A 16,297-nucleotide genomic window follows, 5' to 3' on the forward strand; every position below is an offset into this window, starting at 1 on the left:
TATATTTCATGAAAAATGGAACTGAGCTTGTATTGGCTGTTCCATTAAGTACTGCAAGTTGTCTGTGTAGCTTTTTTTTAGACTACCTTGCAGTAGTATTTCCTTTTCCCTTTAAATTATCTTGATAGTCATGGTAGCAGTAGTAAATTAATTTTAGTTCCTAAAAGAAGTTTACGTTACCCCAGAAGGTTTTTGTCTTTACTCTCTGGCTTGTTGTGTCACAAAACTACTTATTTTGTGTCGACCATAAAGCACAGGAGCGCTTGAGCTTTTTCAGAGGTCAGACTGTTTCAGTCAGGTGCATTTTTGTTATAATACAAACAGTATGTGTACATGTAAATGCCTTTAGGCCAGAGACGGGCGGTATTTCAAAGGTTTTTCATGAGAGTATTTATTACTTAGTATGATCCGTCAAATACACCTGTAGTCACAGCAACATTGCTTGCAAAAAAAAGGCTGTATAAATGCAGTTTCTGTCCAAGTGACCCATGTTGGTGTACAGTCAACCACTATGAGCTGAGACACCTGTATAAATCATCCCATCATATGAAGGTGAGCCTGCCTAATTGTATGTGGCTTAAACACAGTACATGACTCAAATTTTTCCATATTTATTTTTTTACTTCTATCGGGGAAGTTTTGCATCAGTCTAACTTTTCTGCAAAGACTAATACACAAGTATCACAGTTAGGTTGCCTTGACATTTGCTGTATTCATCATCTCCAGATGATTAGACCTGCTGAATGTGGTGATCACTGACGGTCCATGTCGCACCATGAACAGACAGAAGAATCATCCACCTCTGGAATATTTCAGCTCATGTGTTCTGACATTCTCTTGACAGCGCTGAATGATTGTATAAACTCATCAACTGAAACAGCTTCCACAGCTGGCACGTTTTCCTGGAAAATGTCTTGTTGGCTTTTGACTAAACTGAAGCCACATGTGGTACAGCCAGCCCTAATGACCTCAGACCATTTATGTATTAGGGAGACTACTAACAGACTTTAAAAATACCCTGATCTATTTCCTGGTACAGACTGTCACTGTTACCAGCAAACAGAATATGAAAAGGCTACTGATTTTAAGCTGAAAATAGACAGATAACTGTAATAAATTAGCCAAAACTGTTAGAGTGTGACACCACATTTCTATGACCTTATTGTAAGCTACTGTCATCGTCTTTCAGTTTCATATTTCAATCCATTTCCAATCCAATCCACAAAATTGAAAAATAGATGGTATAACTAACATTAGTAGGTTATTATCCTAACATCAGCATGCTAACATGCCAAATCTTACTTTCAGTATTTGATAGCGTCCATCTTGACTTGCTAAATGTAGGAGTGCTGACTTGCTAATGCTAGCATTCAGGTCAAACACCATTTTAACAGCATTAGCCTACATGTGTGGCTGACAGTGTAACGTCCACCTGAGTGTGTCTTACAGAGGTGAAACTTATATCAAATCTGGATAGCTGTGCCTTACAAGCTGCATATGATATCATAAAGCTGCCACCGTAGCTACATAGAATAAACCCATTTGACAATGAGTGGTCAGAATCTGAAAAGAGCAAGGATTTCTTCATAACTTTAGCTTGATGAAGTATAAATAGTATTGTAGATTTTTGAGGCCACATAGGTTGTACTTTGTAACACGAACTTGAGTCACATTCCCAGTTTTGAAGGTGAGTTTAGCTACAGTAAATGTCTTTTTTTTTGTTTTCTTTCCAATTACCACTTTCCAACAACCATTAAATCATGCCAGCAAGCCATGGGGGCAGAAATAGGCCTATTGTCCCAAGTAGGCACACGATGATGAACATCCACAGGAAGATGCGGTCGATCACCATGGCTACATATTTCCAGTCCTCTTTCACCTGTGTAGAAAGAACAACATAGAGAAGGGGAAAAAAATAAAAATATATGATTGTTAAAGATATCCAGTTTGTTACATGAGGTGTATTATTTGTTTTCTAAAAACTTTTTAAAAAGTCTGATCAGAAACATGTCTTTAAGAACACTCTCTCCCATAAAGGCCTATCCATGAACATTTCTTAAACTGTCACCTGGCTGACCAACTTCCAAATCCACTTTTCCCCTCAGGCAATGGGATTTATAACTGTTTGCAATCAATCATCTAATGAGAGACAGGCTTTTAAAAACCTTTTTGTCTGGGCTCCTAACTGGAATTCCAAAGCTAATCTAGGTGCATCTAACTCAGACACAATATAGGATTCATGCCAATGCATTACTCTTCCAGGTATTTGCAGTTTTGTTTTGTAACACATCAATTAGTCTATGCATTGTCAAAAAAATGCAGTCATGGTTCCTCTGAGTCCATAAATTCATCTGTAAGTTATTTATGTTGTTGGAACAGTCTGTTTAATCACTAAAAGTCCCAAAAACTGCAAGGTTCAAAGAAATCGTCTTTTGAGGGGTAAATACAAATTATTGTACAAGTGTTGCACGAGAGATTGGAATTATTAAATGTGGCATTTAGTATAAAGTCATGTAACTGTATGTAACTGCCATATACTAAGAAGAAGTTATTCACTATTTTGTGTCACGATTGAGACGGATGAGCTTAACTGAAACCTTTGGAGGACAGGGAATGCATTGTTGTGGATGCATTATTTTACAGTGTGATACTCACGCTAAAGTCGGCATCCTCAGCTCTCAGGTGGTCCGCAATGTAGTGCACCCCTTCTAATGCACGTATAACACTCGGTGAAAGCATTAATGGTGACTCTGACGTTGAACTCTCAACTTTAGCTGTTCGCTGAGTAGAGTTAACTCTGGCTGCACTTAACTGTCTCTTGCATCCCGTCGCCCCCTCCTGACGGTACTGGCGATTTTGTAAGGTTTTTTGCTGTAGCGGAGGAGTCGACCCTAGAGGTCTGGGTGAGGGGGGACGGAAGGAGAAATACGATGTCAGAGTTCCCAGCTCCAAATCCTCATAACAGCTTCTCTCGGACTCTTCCAGCATCGTCCCGTCTCTTAGCCAATTGGAGGAGGTGCTGATGCAATTGCCGGATTTGTAACCGGCTGTTCGGACCTGCCGCCACTCTGCTGCTGCTTCCTGCTGGAGCAGCAGCAGCCTGCGACGCCGGCCATCGGGAGCAGGCCGGCGCATAAACAACCATCGTGGGATCAAGTCCAGGAACACAGAGTGGACCCAACGGGGCATCTTGTGAGTGCTGGGGGAGCGATGGTGCACGTTTAGCACAAACACAGTGATGACGATGGACAGGGTGACGAAAATCATAGTGAAGAGGAGGTACTCGCCGATCAGAGGGATGACAAGGGAAGTGGACGGTATTATCTCGGTGATGAGCAGAAGGAAGACAGTGAGGGATAACAGCACAGAGATACAAAGGGTGATCTTCTCACCACAGTCTGATGGCAGATAGAAAACCAAAACGGTGAGGCAGGAGATTAACAAACAGGGGATGATGAGATTGATTGTGTAAAACAAAGGGAGCCTTCGAATGATGAAGAAGTAGGTGATGTCTGGGTAGATCTCATGGCAGCAGTCATATTTCTTCGTATTGTATGTTCCTACAGCGTTGATGATGGCCCATTCACCGCTCTCCCAGTAGTTGTTAAGGTCCACAGTGTTTTCAATTCGCTCCAGGTCAATCTTGGCTTTGTCATAGGTCCAGGAACCAAATTTCATTTTACAGTTCTGTTGATCAAAGGGGAAAAAGGTGACATCGATGCTGCAGGAGCTCTTGTAAATGGCAGGTGGAACCCAGCGAATTTGGCCCGTGTGAAACAGGTGAGCTTTTGTCATGTGGGTCACAGCAAATTCACCATCAGCACTGGAGAAGGAGAAGTAGGAAGATGAGTTCGACTGACATACAATATGACAGCTTAGTATCCGAGTATGTGAAAGGGAAAGATACATGAAGGTTCAATAAAAGGTAACAATAGAGAAGCAACTTTTGCTGAGAAAAGTGACTTTTACATTTTGGAAATCATGTAGCGTTAAATTCTATTAATAATCTTTGCAATTAAAATTTCCTTCCATTCGTTGCTTTAATGGTGATGATAGCTTCAGTAGAATGCTCAGCCCTTATCATTTCATCCGTCTCAGCCCTTTTAATTTTACTAACAGACTGTGACCACACAAGCTCAGTGGGGCAGAACTCTATTGTCAGCCTGCTTGGTTTAATCAGCATGAGGTAATTTCAGGTGAAGGTTCGGGAGTCTTGAAAATGGCGGATTTTATAATGGAGACATTAATGTTGTCATTTTGAAGTGAATGAACTCCACCACCTGATAATAACAAAGAAGCACAATACAAGTAAAGTTAAAGGAAATGTTTTGCATGTGTCACAATTCAACATTGGACCACTAACTGTAAATGTGATATATTTAAGCATCAGGTTGTAGAGGACATAAGATTTATTTTGTCACTAGATGGCGCCATCCTCACACCAAATATCAGCCAATAATCAGGAATCACTTTTAAACCAAATGTAATGAGTGTAGCACGAAAATAGTCTTCTTATATTGTGCACGACTACTAGCATGTATGAGAAATATTTTAGGGATAATAAACCCCTGTACTACCTTTTCTGTACAGTCAGCGAACACCTGACCTGATAATCAAACCTCATGTTCTGCAAAGTCGAATAAATGAGTCTATTACGGGTGAAACTGCAAAAATCCCCCCCATTTACCTCCAATACTAGATTTTTGGGATCATGAGTTTAATTGAAAAATAAATAAAAATAAACTGGAGAAACCCACATACTCATACACATATAGCCCTAGTCACAGGCTAAAGTGACTACAACTACAATTCCAACCATGTAGTAGTCTTGGGTCAAGTAGACGTTTAAGAACGTCTCATGTGTCTTAAATGTTGAGGGGTTCATAAAGCTCACTGAAAGAAAAATCAATTGCATAATTGAGTAAACACTGAAAACAGGTAAAACATAACTGAACACCACAAAAGGGTCAATGAGTTAAGTAAGAGAATGAAAGGCAAATGAAATGTTTGACCCCGACGTTACTTATCTTTCTCTTACTTGTTATAGAGGACGATGTCTGGTACCCATATGAGCTCTGATGGAACCCTAATGGACGTCACATTGTCATAGTCAGATGGTCTCCACCGAAGTTTGTAGTCGTTCCACTCCTGGAGGTACAAATAAGGATTTGTGAGACCAGTGTGATCCTTTGTTCATTCATCAAACGGGTCATTCCCTTTTTTTGGAACTTTGTCTGATCGGATATGTGTGTGTGTCACCATATCTTGCCAAAAAAAACAGAAAAGAATCTGAATAAATTGACACTGACGTGCATTTTTCTAACCTGTTTAAGCCACACATTTGTTGTCATCATTTGGTTCTTCTCATCCTTAACAGACAGTGGGACAGAGAGAGGTGGAGAAGGTGTTGGAAAACAGTTAAAGCTGTTAAAAGTGGAGTCAATCCAGAGGAGTACAGGCTGTGTGTGAGTTTCTAGGGGGCAGTCAAACCAAAAGCTGTTGGTGGTTGAAGGCTAAAGACTGTTTCAGCTTAACTTCACGGTATGTTAACATGAGAGGGAACGTTTTGAAGATCTCAAACTTAAAAAAAAAAAAAAAAAAAGGAAAATCAAAGTATATCTATTCCAAAGTTTTGTATATTGTTACACGAGTGTTTTCTCCTGCTGAGCAAACTAAACTACAAGTTTATGTTAATGCATTTGGCAGATGCTTTTATCCCAGGTAGGCAGTTAGTGTAAGGGGGGTCTTGCCGAAGGACCCCTGCTGGAGGTAGTAGTGGGATTTGAACCCAAATGAAAGGCAGCAATCTTACCGCTACACGATCCAGACATAATTACAAGATTGTGTTGCTCAGTTCTGACTAAACCCTCAACTATACCAACGTTTGCTTTCTCGTGAATTCACTTCAATAAGCACAAAAAAATCCTCCTTTGTGAGTATTCAGACCAAAAAAAACTTGCAGAGTTTTAGAGAATATCATGCCGTCATTACCAAGAATTCAACCAAAAAACTATCAAATTATTTCTCAATTAACAGAAACTGTTCCAGAGCACCCAAAGTTTAATTATTCATCATATGCCAATAAAACCAAATATAACTTTTAGCAAATGTATCCAACTTTACGCAGTAAGTTGATAGACGTCACGTGTTGTGTACAAGTTTTTCCTGTGACAAGACAAAGCTTTCCAAAGCTCATTTTTGTAAATGCATGTAGAAAATGTCAAATCTGAAGAAAAAATATCCTAATTCTGAGTATAGCTCAGCTATTGTGTTCGCAAAATCATACATCTAAGTTTTGTGCATTTGGTACATTTTTTTTTAAATGGTACAAAAGACAAAGTGATAGAAATGAACCTATTATAAGATCTTCAGTTATGCAGAAATGTTCACTGTGTAGAACATTTAGTATGAAAACAGGGATTTTTGTTAGAATCATAAGAAAAGCTCTGGCTCAGCAGCTGTTAAAACCTCTTCTGTTAAATAATCCATACAGGAATAACTCACCACATCGATGAGCTGTGCAATGGACAGTCCAAACTTGACAATGACCACATCGGAGATGTTTGGCACTGGTCTTGACCACTTGTTGTAACCAGCAAACAGTACCTTGAAGAGATCATCTTCAGCATGTGAGTGGGTCTTCTCATGACAAATAACTGTGGACAAATGATTGCTTTTAGCGTAGAGCTTCTGTTTCACAGTTCAACTCACACAGACTCCCATGCTTATGCTTATTGTGAGCGTCATAAAAACATGGCATTTGATATGTTTTTATGCATCATTTTTAGTGAAATATAAGGTATAATTATTTGCAAGTTCCTACATTCTGATTTTACTCGTCAGTTCAAAAGTGTGTGTCTGAATCATATTCAGGTTCTCTCGTTGTTGCCCCCCTCTAATCCTCACTTAACAAATGGTAGTAAATCTGACTGCCATGATATCATGGCTTTTGGGAGTTGGGGGATGAGACCTGGGAACATGTCATGTTTCATCACGGAAGCCTACATTAAACTTCTAAGACTTCTCTCTATAAAGTCTCATCGACTTTTCCACATCTTAGCGAATCTTTTGATCTCTTGATCGGCGCTCCCCATGAGGATGGCCTGCTGAAATCTCTCAAGTCGAGCAGGTGAAGACTGAGGGGGTATCTCTTCTCCCTCGACAACAACGGCCATTTCTGCCTCTGAGGTGTGATCATGATGAATGTGTGGCTTCATAGTGAGAGGTGGCTTGATTACGTTCATTTCAAATATGCAGTCTGGAGGGATTTGCCTTCAGGTTGCGTTCACGTTGTGTATCATTTTGCTGCAGAATGAATAGCGAGGGAATAGACAGGAATCCCGTCATTTGGGGATTACTGCTCCCACTTTCATCAGTGTAGTCAGAGTCAATTACACACATCATTACTTGCATGTGTTAAGTGGAGGTGAGCTAATTTCTCACAAGTGAAGGGTGTTTATTGTTGAGCTGTCTGTCACTCTGCGTTACAGCAGATGCATAATGAAATTAACTGACAGTTTTTGCTTGACGTTCTGGGTTCAAGCAGTGCCTGTTTGCATTTGTGGATGTTACATCTCCAGTTTTCCGAGAGAAATTCTATAACCTAATTTAAGCATTAGAGGCTTTATGCGTATATACAGCATGTTGGCAACTGTTTGGCAAGAATGCAGATACTGGCCCGCTTAACACGTGTCAAACCAACCCTCTAAAGAATATCAAATTTTGGCAAATGCATCACACTGTTTGATAGTTTATTTTAGTGTAAAACTCAGTTTTATGCTGGAAAACAGCCAGTTATGCAAGAAAAATGTAAATACATCCAAAGCACTAAACCAAAGCCAAAAGTCAAAGTCTATATTAAGATTATATTAAGATAGATTATACATGCAACTAAAGCCCCATTTCATCTCTCTTATAGTAAAGGGTATAATGCAACCTAATGAAGTGTCAGAGGTCAGTTGCTTAGCCAAGGCCACATCATTCCCTGAACCACGACACACTCACCAGGGTGAGTTGTACTTTACCAAGTCTTTACAACCTATAAGTGAAGGACAGTCCAGTCTAATGCAAAGCAGCTGCTAAGCTGTCCTTTAACAGAAAAAAGATTGAACAAAATAAAGTTGTGAGATCCAGCGAGGTTTGTCTGCGCAGCATGGTCATCTTAGCAAAGAGCCCTGTCTAGTGACGTTTATAAAATGTGTTTTATAAGTCACTTGCAGGAAACACGTTATAGGTGGTAATTAGTGTGTGAATTCACTGTTAATTTGCCAAAGGTACAGTCGGGCTCATCTCCTACCATCATGAACTAATTTCAATCTGGCAAACAATCATGCACCAGAGGCTTCCTATCTGGTCGCTTGACAGTCGGAGCGGCTTGTGCATCTGGGAAGGACCAGATGTGGGGCTTGACAAAAGGCTCTCGGGTGCCATAGATCAAAGCCTCCTGCCAGCAGAGTTTTGAAACGAGATGACACCTCCAACATCCAGCACATTGAACTGAGCATGTTGGACGGTGGCCAAGCCTCTTGGCGAGGTGTATAAAACACTGACTGGTTTGGATAATCGAGTCAGCAGCTTCTCCGGCCAGAGGCACTCTCGGTGAAATTGGACTGTCAAGTACTTACAGTAAAAAGTTCACAAAAAAAACAAGTTGCAACACTTTTTTGGGGGGAAGAAAACTGCAAGGCTCAGTCAGGAAACTGATCTAGATCAGTGTCATTGTGGCAGGTGAACCTGCATGAGATCAAGTATCCACACATTTGAGGAGAGTGAGGAGATAGAGAGAAGGAATATACTACAGGAATATAGCATTTTGAATCTGCAATATCTCACAAGGATATTCGTTATCTTAGTCTTCTATAGGGGATGTTTCTGCACACAATTTGTGCATTTGAGTGAAAAACTATTCACATCGAAAAAGACCTGAATTGACTCCCAAATAGAGCAGCTCACAGTTCCACTGACAAACTCAATGGATTTTGAAGTAAAATGTCTGTAATAAGAAACTCCTTCTGTCCAGAGAGCATTATGCTCTTGTAAAATATCTACATTTGCACAATGGCTGGGCATCACTCCGCTTTATCCAGTTCACACAAAAAATTAGCACTTGTTTTTTTTCAAGAAACAATTAGGGCTGGCTGTAGAAACCTAATCCAAACCAGACTATAATCATCCATCTTTGTTTCACCTCTGCTGCCTGTGGCCAGTAGCATCTTCTGAGGATGTAAAACCAGGAGAGCTGTTGCAATTTCACGCCTTATTTTTAATACACTTTTCTTCAATTGCTACAGAATTTCTACTCTAGAACTTGAGTCGCCAGGGATCAAATGAGGAATGAATGAGGAGCTAAATGCTAGTTAGTTAATAAGTAACAGCTGGGGATCAGCTGTAGTATCATATTGTCACATCACTCTCATTCGATAAAGGCTTCATTATGAAATATGAGCATCACCCCAAAATTTTATTAAAAAGAAGTTGTCCTGGTCGTGGCAGTTGCCACATTTGCATGATCACCAAAGCCTTTTAAAGGACGAAGGCTATATTTTTTATGTTTTTTTAAAAAACATTTTTATGTCTATATTCTATGATTCCAAACCAGAAAATAGAATTTTTTTTTTCTCATTCAGAATCATTCCCAATAGAGGCCAGTATTTTTTAATGCTCACAATCAATATTTCGTGTCCTGACCAGAAGCTCGAGACGCTTTGCGAATCGTTTCAGTACACTTTTGAGGGTCCCCTAAAGGGTAGAGTCTTATGGGGGAAATTTTGTGTCAAAATTTTTTATATAAATATGAACGAATTTATAAATGTATATATAATTAATATAAATATAAAAATGTGATCGAGATTTATGTGAGTAAAAATGAATATAAATATGAACGAATTTATAAATGTATATATAATTAATATAAATATAAAAATGTGACACACAAATAAATGTACATAAATATACATACATTTGTAAATATCTTTTCGAGATTTTAAAATAAATATGCTTGACTTTGTGTGTGCAGTCTAGCAGTCTGCATTTGTGGATAATTTTTTTTGCATTTGTGGATCCATTTTTTGCTCTTGTGTCCATGGCGTAATTTTGACACACTCCTACTGTGCTGCACGATGCACAAACAAATGCATGCCGATTTGAATGTGAACAGCGGCACAGCCCTCTATTCACAGAGCATCCACCAGATGGCAGTGTGCAAGGCACAGGGCAATGGCAGTGCCTAGCAGTCCAAGACAGAGGCTTTGGACGATCAATATGGAGTCAGTCAACAAGTGGAAAAACTGGATGGGTATGACTAGTAGTTTAATCATTTATAACTTTTCCTAAATCCCTTGCTAGGCAGAATGAAAGGTAAAATGTAATGTAATGTATACTATAACCCGCGATTTTTTTCCTCATGCTTTGAAACCTGCAGCTTATAACATAGTGCAGCTGTTGTTCATTGTGTTATATTTGTTATCTAAATGTTCAAAACATATGATCAATGACGCTAGTCATAGCAGCTCCGCTAGCATCAATAGCTATTCTGTTGTCGGAATGCTTTCTCCCACTGACCGAGAACCTGAATCGGAATCTATCAAAGATTCTCTAGGTTCTATCTACTCTGATTCTATCTACGTCAATGCTTGCTCCAGACCAGTCTTAATGAAGAATACCCTGGACTAATAAGTTTAATACATTTTACCTTTCATTCTGCCTAGCCAAAGGGATTTAGGAAAAGTTATAAATGATTAAACTACTAGTCATACCCATCCAGTTTTTCCACTTGTCGACTCCATATTGATCGTCCAAAGCCTCTGTCTTGGACTGCTAGGCACTGCCATTGCCCTGTGCCTTGCACACTGCCATCTGGTGGATGCTCTGTGAATAGAGGGCTGTGCCGCTGTTCACATTCAAATCGGCATGCATTTGTTTGTGCATCGTGCAGCACAGTGGGAGTGTGTCAAAATTACTTCATGGACACGAGAGCAAAAAATGGATCCACAAATGCAAAAAAAAATGGATCCACAAATGCAGACTGCCAGACTGCACACACAAAGTCAAGCATATTTATTTTAAAATCTCGAAAATATATTTACAAATATATGTATATTTATTTACATATATACATTTATTTGTGTCACATTTTTATATTTATATTAATTATATATACATTTATAAATTCGTTCATATTTATATTCATTTTTACTCACATATCTCGATCACATTTTTATATTTATATTAATTATATATACATTTATAAATTCGTTCATATTTATATTAATTTTTTTGACACAAAATTTCCCCCATAGAGTCTTCCCTACTTTTCATGGAAAGAACACAAACAGCACTCTTCCAGAGGTCATTTCAGTCTGAAACGTTTTGCCATTAATCTAGAGGTGAGACTGTCTACAAACGAACTCTCGCACGCGGTAAAAGCGTCAAAACAGGTTGCGCCGAGTAAGAATCAGGCTTAGTCGTCTCATTTTGAAACTTAATTGACACCAGCGCGACGCATCTTAGTGAATCGAATGAGAGGAGAGGATTATAGGAATTGTGAGTGAAGACCCGCAGGTGAGAGCGCTTAGAGATAATTAGCCCACATGTTTAAGCCTGACTCTTCCGTGTAAAAACACTATTATCCCCGGTTGATTTCCGTGGCTCAAAACTAACACTTTGGTCTTGCCAATGGCTCGTGTTGGTGACACCTCAAGTTGCATTCGTGTTGCGCGAGGAAACTCTTAAAATAAGCCCTTACCTGACCGATTCAGAAGTAGCGCCCAGACTACAGCAGTCCCCACACAAAGCAGGTGGTTGTAAATCATTGTGTACTCTGGCCGGAAAGATAAGTCCAACTTCATCAGAGAGGAGTGCGGAGCGGGTTCCGTCCACTGTCGAAGCGTTGTGTTGAAACCGCGACGTGTGAGCAACATCTGTCATCTTCGCAGCAGGGAGGCATAGCAGGACAACTTCACCGCGACTGTCACATTAACTGCTGTTTTGTCAAGGGGACGTTGAGCGAGAATGACAGACTAACTTTGTCACCTTTTCTCCTAAAGCACGGCAATGGTAGTTGGCACTTTGCTCACCGCACGAGAGAGGCTGGGCATTCAGTTCCTGCGCACTGTGCCGGAGAGCTCTCCATCAGTTGGTGCTGAATCAGGGAGCGGCTCTACGCCGCGTCTGGTGTAATAGATCACTTAAGAGCCAGCTCACATAATCTTTGCAAACCTCAGCTTAAGAAATCACGGGATAGAGTCGTGTTTGCGTCTGTGCAATATCCAAAACCGCCTTTTTACGCAGGGTGTCAAGCGTCCGTGTAGGTCAAACCCGTGACTGTTTCCCATTTTAAAGTTTGGTGGTAGTTATTTGACATGATTGAAAACGAGTGATGTGGACAGGTAGGCTTGTTGGGTCCGCAACCCAACACCATCCAACTGAAGGAGAGGGAACAGCTGAGCACAAGCGCCTTTATCTGGTAGGCGACCCATAACAGTCCCTCCTCCTCCTCTTCCCACCTCTCTCTCACACACTCTTAGAATAGGCTACTATTTTCACCTTTTGAAAGTAACATGCATTGGAAATTATTGGCCTTTCGTTCAAAAGATACAACTCTGAGATAAGGCTTTAAATCATAAATGGATGAGTGGCACATGCGGCTGAAGTGCACTGGGATGTTTCTGAGGAAAACAGCTAGAGGGCAGACTAAGTGAATGAATTTGGTGAGTGATAGTTCAGCTCGCCAAGCTCTACGAGCATGATACATAAAATCCAATGTAACCTGGCACACTATGACACAAAATGATGCTTTATTGGCTCAAACACGATGAAGATACAATATAATAATTAATCGGAGTACACAGTTTATGAGACTGAAAGTCAAAGCATGACCCTCTCCGTGAGTTCTAGCAGGGGAAAAAAGAGGATTGCTTCATGGACCAAGGCATATGAGAGAAGTGCCATTCTCATATTTGAATAGGTCTGTTCTTGCAAAAGGTTCTTGTGCAAATTCTAAATAAGAAAATATATATGTCCACACATTCATTTATTTGTTTGTTTTTATCTCTGCCCTAATCGCAGGAGTTGTCTGATCATATACGGCATCTTACCCCCCTGTAGTTTTCTCCAAATAACAGACAGCTACGCATAAAAAGCCGTCTCAGGGGCAGTCCTTTCCTTTGTTGTTGCAGAAAAAAGAATCTCCGTTGCAACACCAGTCTTTGTAAGTGTGTCCTGACCTCCATCCTTACCCTGGAACCAGATGGCCAATCCATAGATTCCTCTGGAGAAGACTAACAATCCATGTGTCTGCTCTGGAAAGGCCCCTCTAGTTTTCTTCATAAATATTCAGCTTGGCTCAGACCTCAACCACTTACTGTTAGCATATTTGACCTTGCCAAATTCCACAAATAACGCCTGGATGAAGAATAATATTAAACAAATTGTGGGTCTGTAGCCTCCTTGAAAGGAACATGTTTTTTTAGACTTAACGTTTCCTTTCTGTCTTCTCTCAACCCCTCCTCATCAAAGATTAGTTTCTGTTGATTATTGCTGTTAATATGAGGCTCACCTTGACACATTGTTGCATCTCAGTGCTGTGAAGCACAATACCAAAAGGGGGGGCAGGGGGGAGAAAATGAGAACATAGAATTACAGGAAGGTTTAGTACCCTTAGTCTGGCCTCAAACAGGATGTCAGACTTCATTCACAACAAAAGCGACATGTTTTTTCAAACACTTTTTGACTCTTTGCTAGCGGTGCATTTTCCCAATGTCTTTCAGCTGCCGGGTGAATGAAGCATGCAGGGTCTGCGATGAGATCTCCAACCTGCTGGCGATGTCCGCTGCTGTGCGAAGCATGTCCTCGAAAGCCAAGGACTCTTCTCTGATTCTGCTCCGGAAGAGAAAACAGTCCAAGTTGCAGGGGAAGTGATAAAATGAGAAAGCACCACAGACAGGAAGAAAAAGAGGCAGAGAGGCACTTTAGTAAGTTGAGGACAAGCTGGGGATAAAATGCACATTACAAGCTGGTGCTACAAAGCTGTTATGCTATGTATGTATGTCACCTTTAGATATCTTAATCTTCCGTAATGGAGAGATGCTGGTGATTACTGTCATGAGCGTGTTCTGTCGGCTGGACACCGACGAGGTCAAAAGCTGTTGCAGAAACTACTAGCTTTCTCTATTCCAATTATAAACCTTTTCCACATGATTTTATAGGCTGACATAAAGAAATAACAGCTTCTAACAAATTACGTGTTACAGTTCAAAGGAAAATGTATCTTCTCTGGAGTCAATTTTAATTATATTATAAAAGTATCACCATTATACCACCATTTTGTTTCTATTTTCTTCACACAATCAGATAAGACCAGTTATGTTTAGCTACTCTTTGTACATTTGAGACATGAACAGTAGATTGCGCTCACTTCTGCATTCCAGCAGGGGAGTCCAAGATGTTTCCCTCCAACTGCTTTTCAAGGTCTTCTTCAGCTTTCTCCACCACCTCAGTGCAGGTCTTGTGGTCCTCTTGGATGCCGATGATATTTTCTTTGATCACATCTTCATAATTCTGATCACCCAGCTCTGCACCCACGAACTGCTCTAAGTTCTCCACCACTGCCTTGTTTCCATGCTGTATGGCCTGCAGATAGGCCAGTTCCTCTCTCTGGGCTTTAAGCCTTCGAGCCAAAGCAGCTGCGTTAGTGCTGAAGTGAACTGAGCACTTGTCTGGTTGGGCCTCAAAGTGGAGCGAGGATGAAGGTAACGGTGAGGATGCAGCTGTCATGGTCCAGTGATGGTTGTTTTTCACCCTCTCAGGCTCATCTCCAACGGCCTGCAACGTGTCATTAGTGGCCATTATGGCAGAGGAGATGTCAAAGCCTGAACCCCAATCACCATCTCCACTTTGGCCAAGTATGGGGGTTGCTATGGATACCCAGGCCAAGATGAAGTTCATCGAACAATGCCACATGGTCACTTGAAAAGATATAGGTGAGTGACTGTGAACTTGAGAAGCTGGTTTCAGACTTTATACAGTTAAATAATTTAACTTTCAATAGGATTTCTATTTTAACAACAAGGACATGATTTTTAGTATACTTAAGAAGCAAAACCATGGAAATAAGCATTATGATTCTCTCATCACATGAGTGGTTGACTGAAATGACTGAAATCTGCTTACATTCGCTGAAAGATTCCCTGCGTTGTTATTTCGTCCCTCAAGCCTTCTGTACCATCTGTAATATAGAAATGGATTGGAGTTAATCTTTAATACTTTGGTGGCTCAAAAAATGTGGCACTCTGAATGTCACGTTGCATATTTTAGCAGCGATCATTTTATACTATTAATCGTTTATCTGGTAGGATTTTCTCTTTCTTGAGCTTTCAGAAAATGTCACACACACCAGTGTTATAAATGCAGCGTGTAGCTTTTAGTAGGAGAAGCAGGCTGCTGTTATTTTAGTGGTTCTGGATGATATTAGGAGAACTTTAGAGACCCGCTTTGCCAGAGATGGAAAGTATGCATCCTAATAATGATAGCTTTGCAATCATGTTGCCACAACAATTTCCCCACAAACTTCCATTAAATTTATGGGACTGAAATATTTTCTCTATAAACCATCTGTATGTGTTTATGTAGTTTGACTTTCCCCTTTAAGGTTCCTGGAGAATCATTTAAATGTTTCGTTTTTTTCAGTTATTTGCAAGATTTTACTTCAATGCAACTAAATTCAATTAAAGTTTTTTTGTTTGTTTGTTTGTGATGTGAAGAACTGGTTCCAACCTTGTGACAGGTTTGGAAAAAGGAAAAAGAAAGTAAATGGAAAGTAAAGCAATCAACATCCAAGTGGACGTCACAGGATATGTTTTGTCCAATGAAGTTGGACATGTTCAACTTTGACTTTATCTCTCGATTTTGGTGCCTAAACTGCAGTCTAGTTTGAGCAACAACTATTTTGTCTCACTTGAAATTTGAATTCTGAATACTTAAATCAGTTTGTTTGTTTTCAATCATTTATATTCAAATACTTGAAACCAGGTCTCCAAGTACAGCATGTAAACACATTTGAGGTGACTATTAGATGGGTGATTTTAGTAATCAATACTAAATTTAAACCATAAGGATGTTAAAATTTCACAAATTAGCTTTAAATCCCTCAATAGATTCTTATCATTGCCACAAATACCTGCTTCTGGAGGGATTCACACGACAACTTCATCACATATGTCTTTTGAATAGAAACTGAAATCTTTCCTGGTGAAACTGAGTTGTTTATTCAGATCTTTTCAATGGTTCTCTATCATCAGTG

At 40.0% G+C, this 16,297-nt stretch overlaps 2 protein-coding genes across 2 annotated transcripts; both read right to left on the reverse strand.

The window, feature by feature from the left end:
* Positions 1 to 426: 426 nt before the first annotated feature.
* Positions 427 to 11,916, reverse strand: chrna2b (cholinergic receptor, nicotinic, alpha 2b (neuronal)). The gene is made up of 6 exons (XM_075459337.1): positions 11,744 to 11,916; positions 6,505 to 6,656; positions 5,325 to 5,369; positions 5,039 to 5,148; positions 2,656 to 3,823; positions 427 to 1,879 (listed from the first exon to the last, which is right to left on the reverse strand). Exons 1-6 carry the CDS (start codon positions 11,844 to 11,846, stop codon positions 1,754 to 1,756), a joined length of 1,704 nt encoding a protein of 567 aa, XP_075315452.1. The 5' UTR covers positions 11,847 to 11,916; the 3' UTR covers positions 427 to 1,753.
* An 889-nt stretch (positions 11,917 to 12,805) lies between these two features.
* Positions 12,806 to 14,958, reverse strand: LOC142375360 (uncharacterized). Its single transcript, XM_075459359.1, has 2 exons — positions 14,414 to 14,958; positions 12,806 to 13,875 (listed from the first exon to the last, which is right to left on the reverse strand). The coding sequence occupies exons 1-2, from the start codon at positions 14,956 to 14,958 to the stop codon at positions 13,737 to 13,739; spliced, it is 684 nt and encodes a 227-aa protein (XP_075315474.1). The 3' UTR covers positions 12,806 to 13,736.
* Positions 14,959 to 16,297: the final 1,339 nt, after the last annotated feature.

The sequence above is a fragment of the Odontesthes bonariensis genome, chromosome 24 (assembly GCF_027942865.1).
Source record: "Odontesthes bonariensis isolate fOdoBon6 chromosome 24, fOdoBon6.hap1, whole genome shotgun sequence".
In the NCBI taxonomy this organism is placed as follows: domain Eukaryota; kingdom Metazoa; phylum Chordata; class Actinopteri; order Atheriniformes; family Atherinopsidae; genus Odontesthes; species Odontesthes bonariensis.

What these genes read in the sequence shown, in the direction of transcription:
- chrna2b (XM_075459337.1), bottom strand. Translation starts at nt 11,846, where the DNA reads ATGAAGTTGGACTTATCTTTCCGGCCAGAGTACACAATGATTTACAAC. An exon ending in GCTACTTCTGAATCGGTCAG is followed by an intron (nt 6,657 to 11,743) that starts GTAAGGGCTTAT and finishes ATTTGTCCACAG; the next exon opens with TTATTTGTCATGAGAAGACC. An exon ending in CTGAGGATGCCGACTTTAGC is followed by an intron (nt 1,880 to 2,655) that starts GTGAGTATCACA and finishes CTTTCTACACAG; the next exon opens with GTGAAAGAGGACTGGAAATA.
- LOC142375360 (XM_075459359.1), bottom strand. Translation starts at nt 14,958, where the DNA reads ATGTGGCATTGTTCGATGAACTTCATCTTGGCCTGGGTATCCATAGCA. An exon ending in TCCCCTGCTGGAATGCAGAA is followed by an intron (nt 13,876 to 14,413) that starts GTGAGCGCAATC and finishes CTTCCGGAGCAG; the next exon opens with AATCAGAGAAGAGTCCTTGG.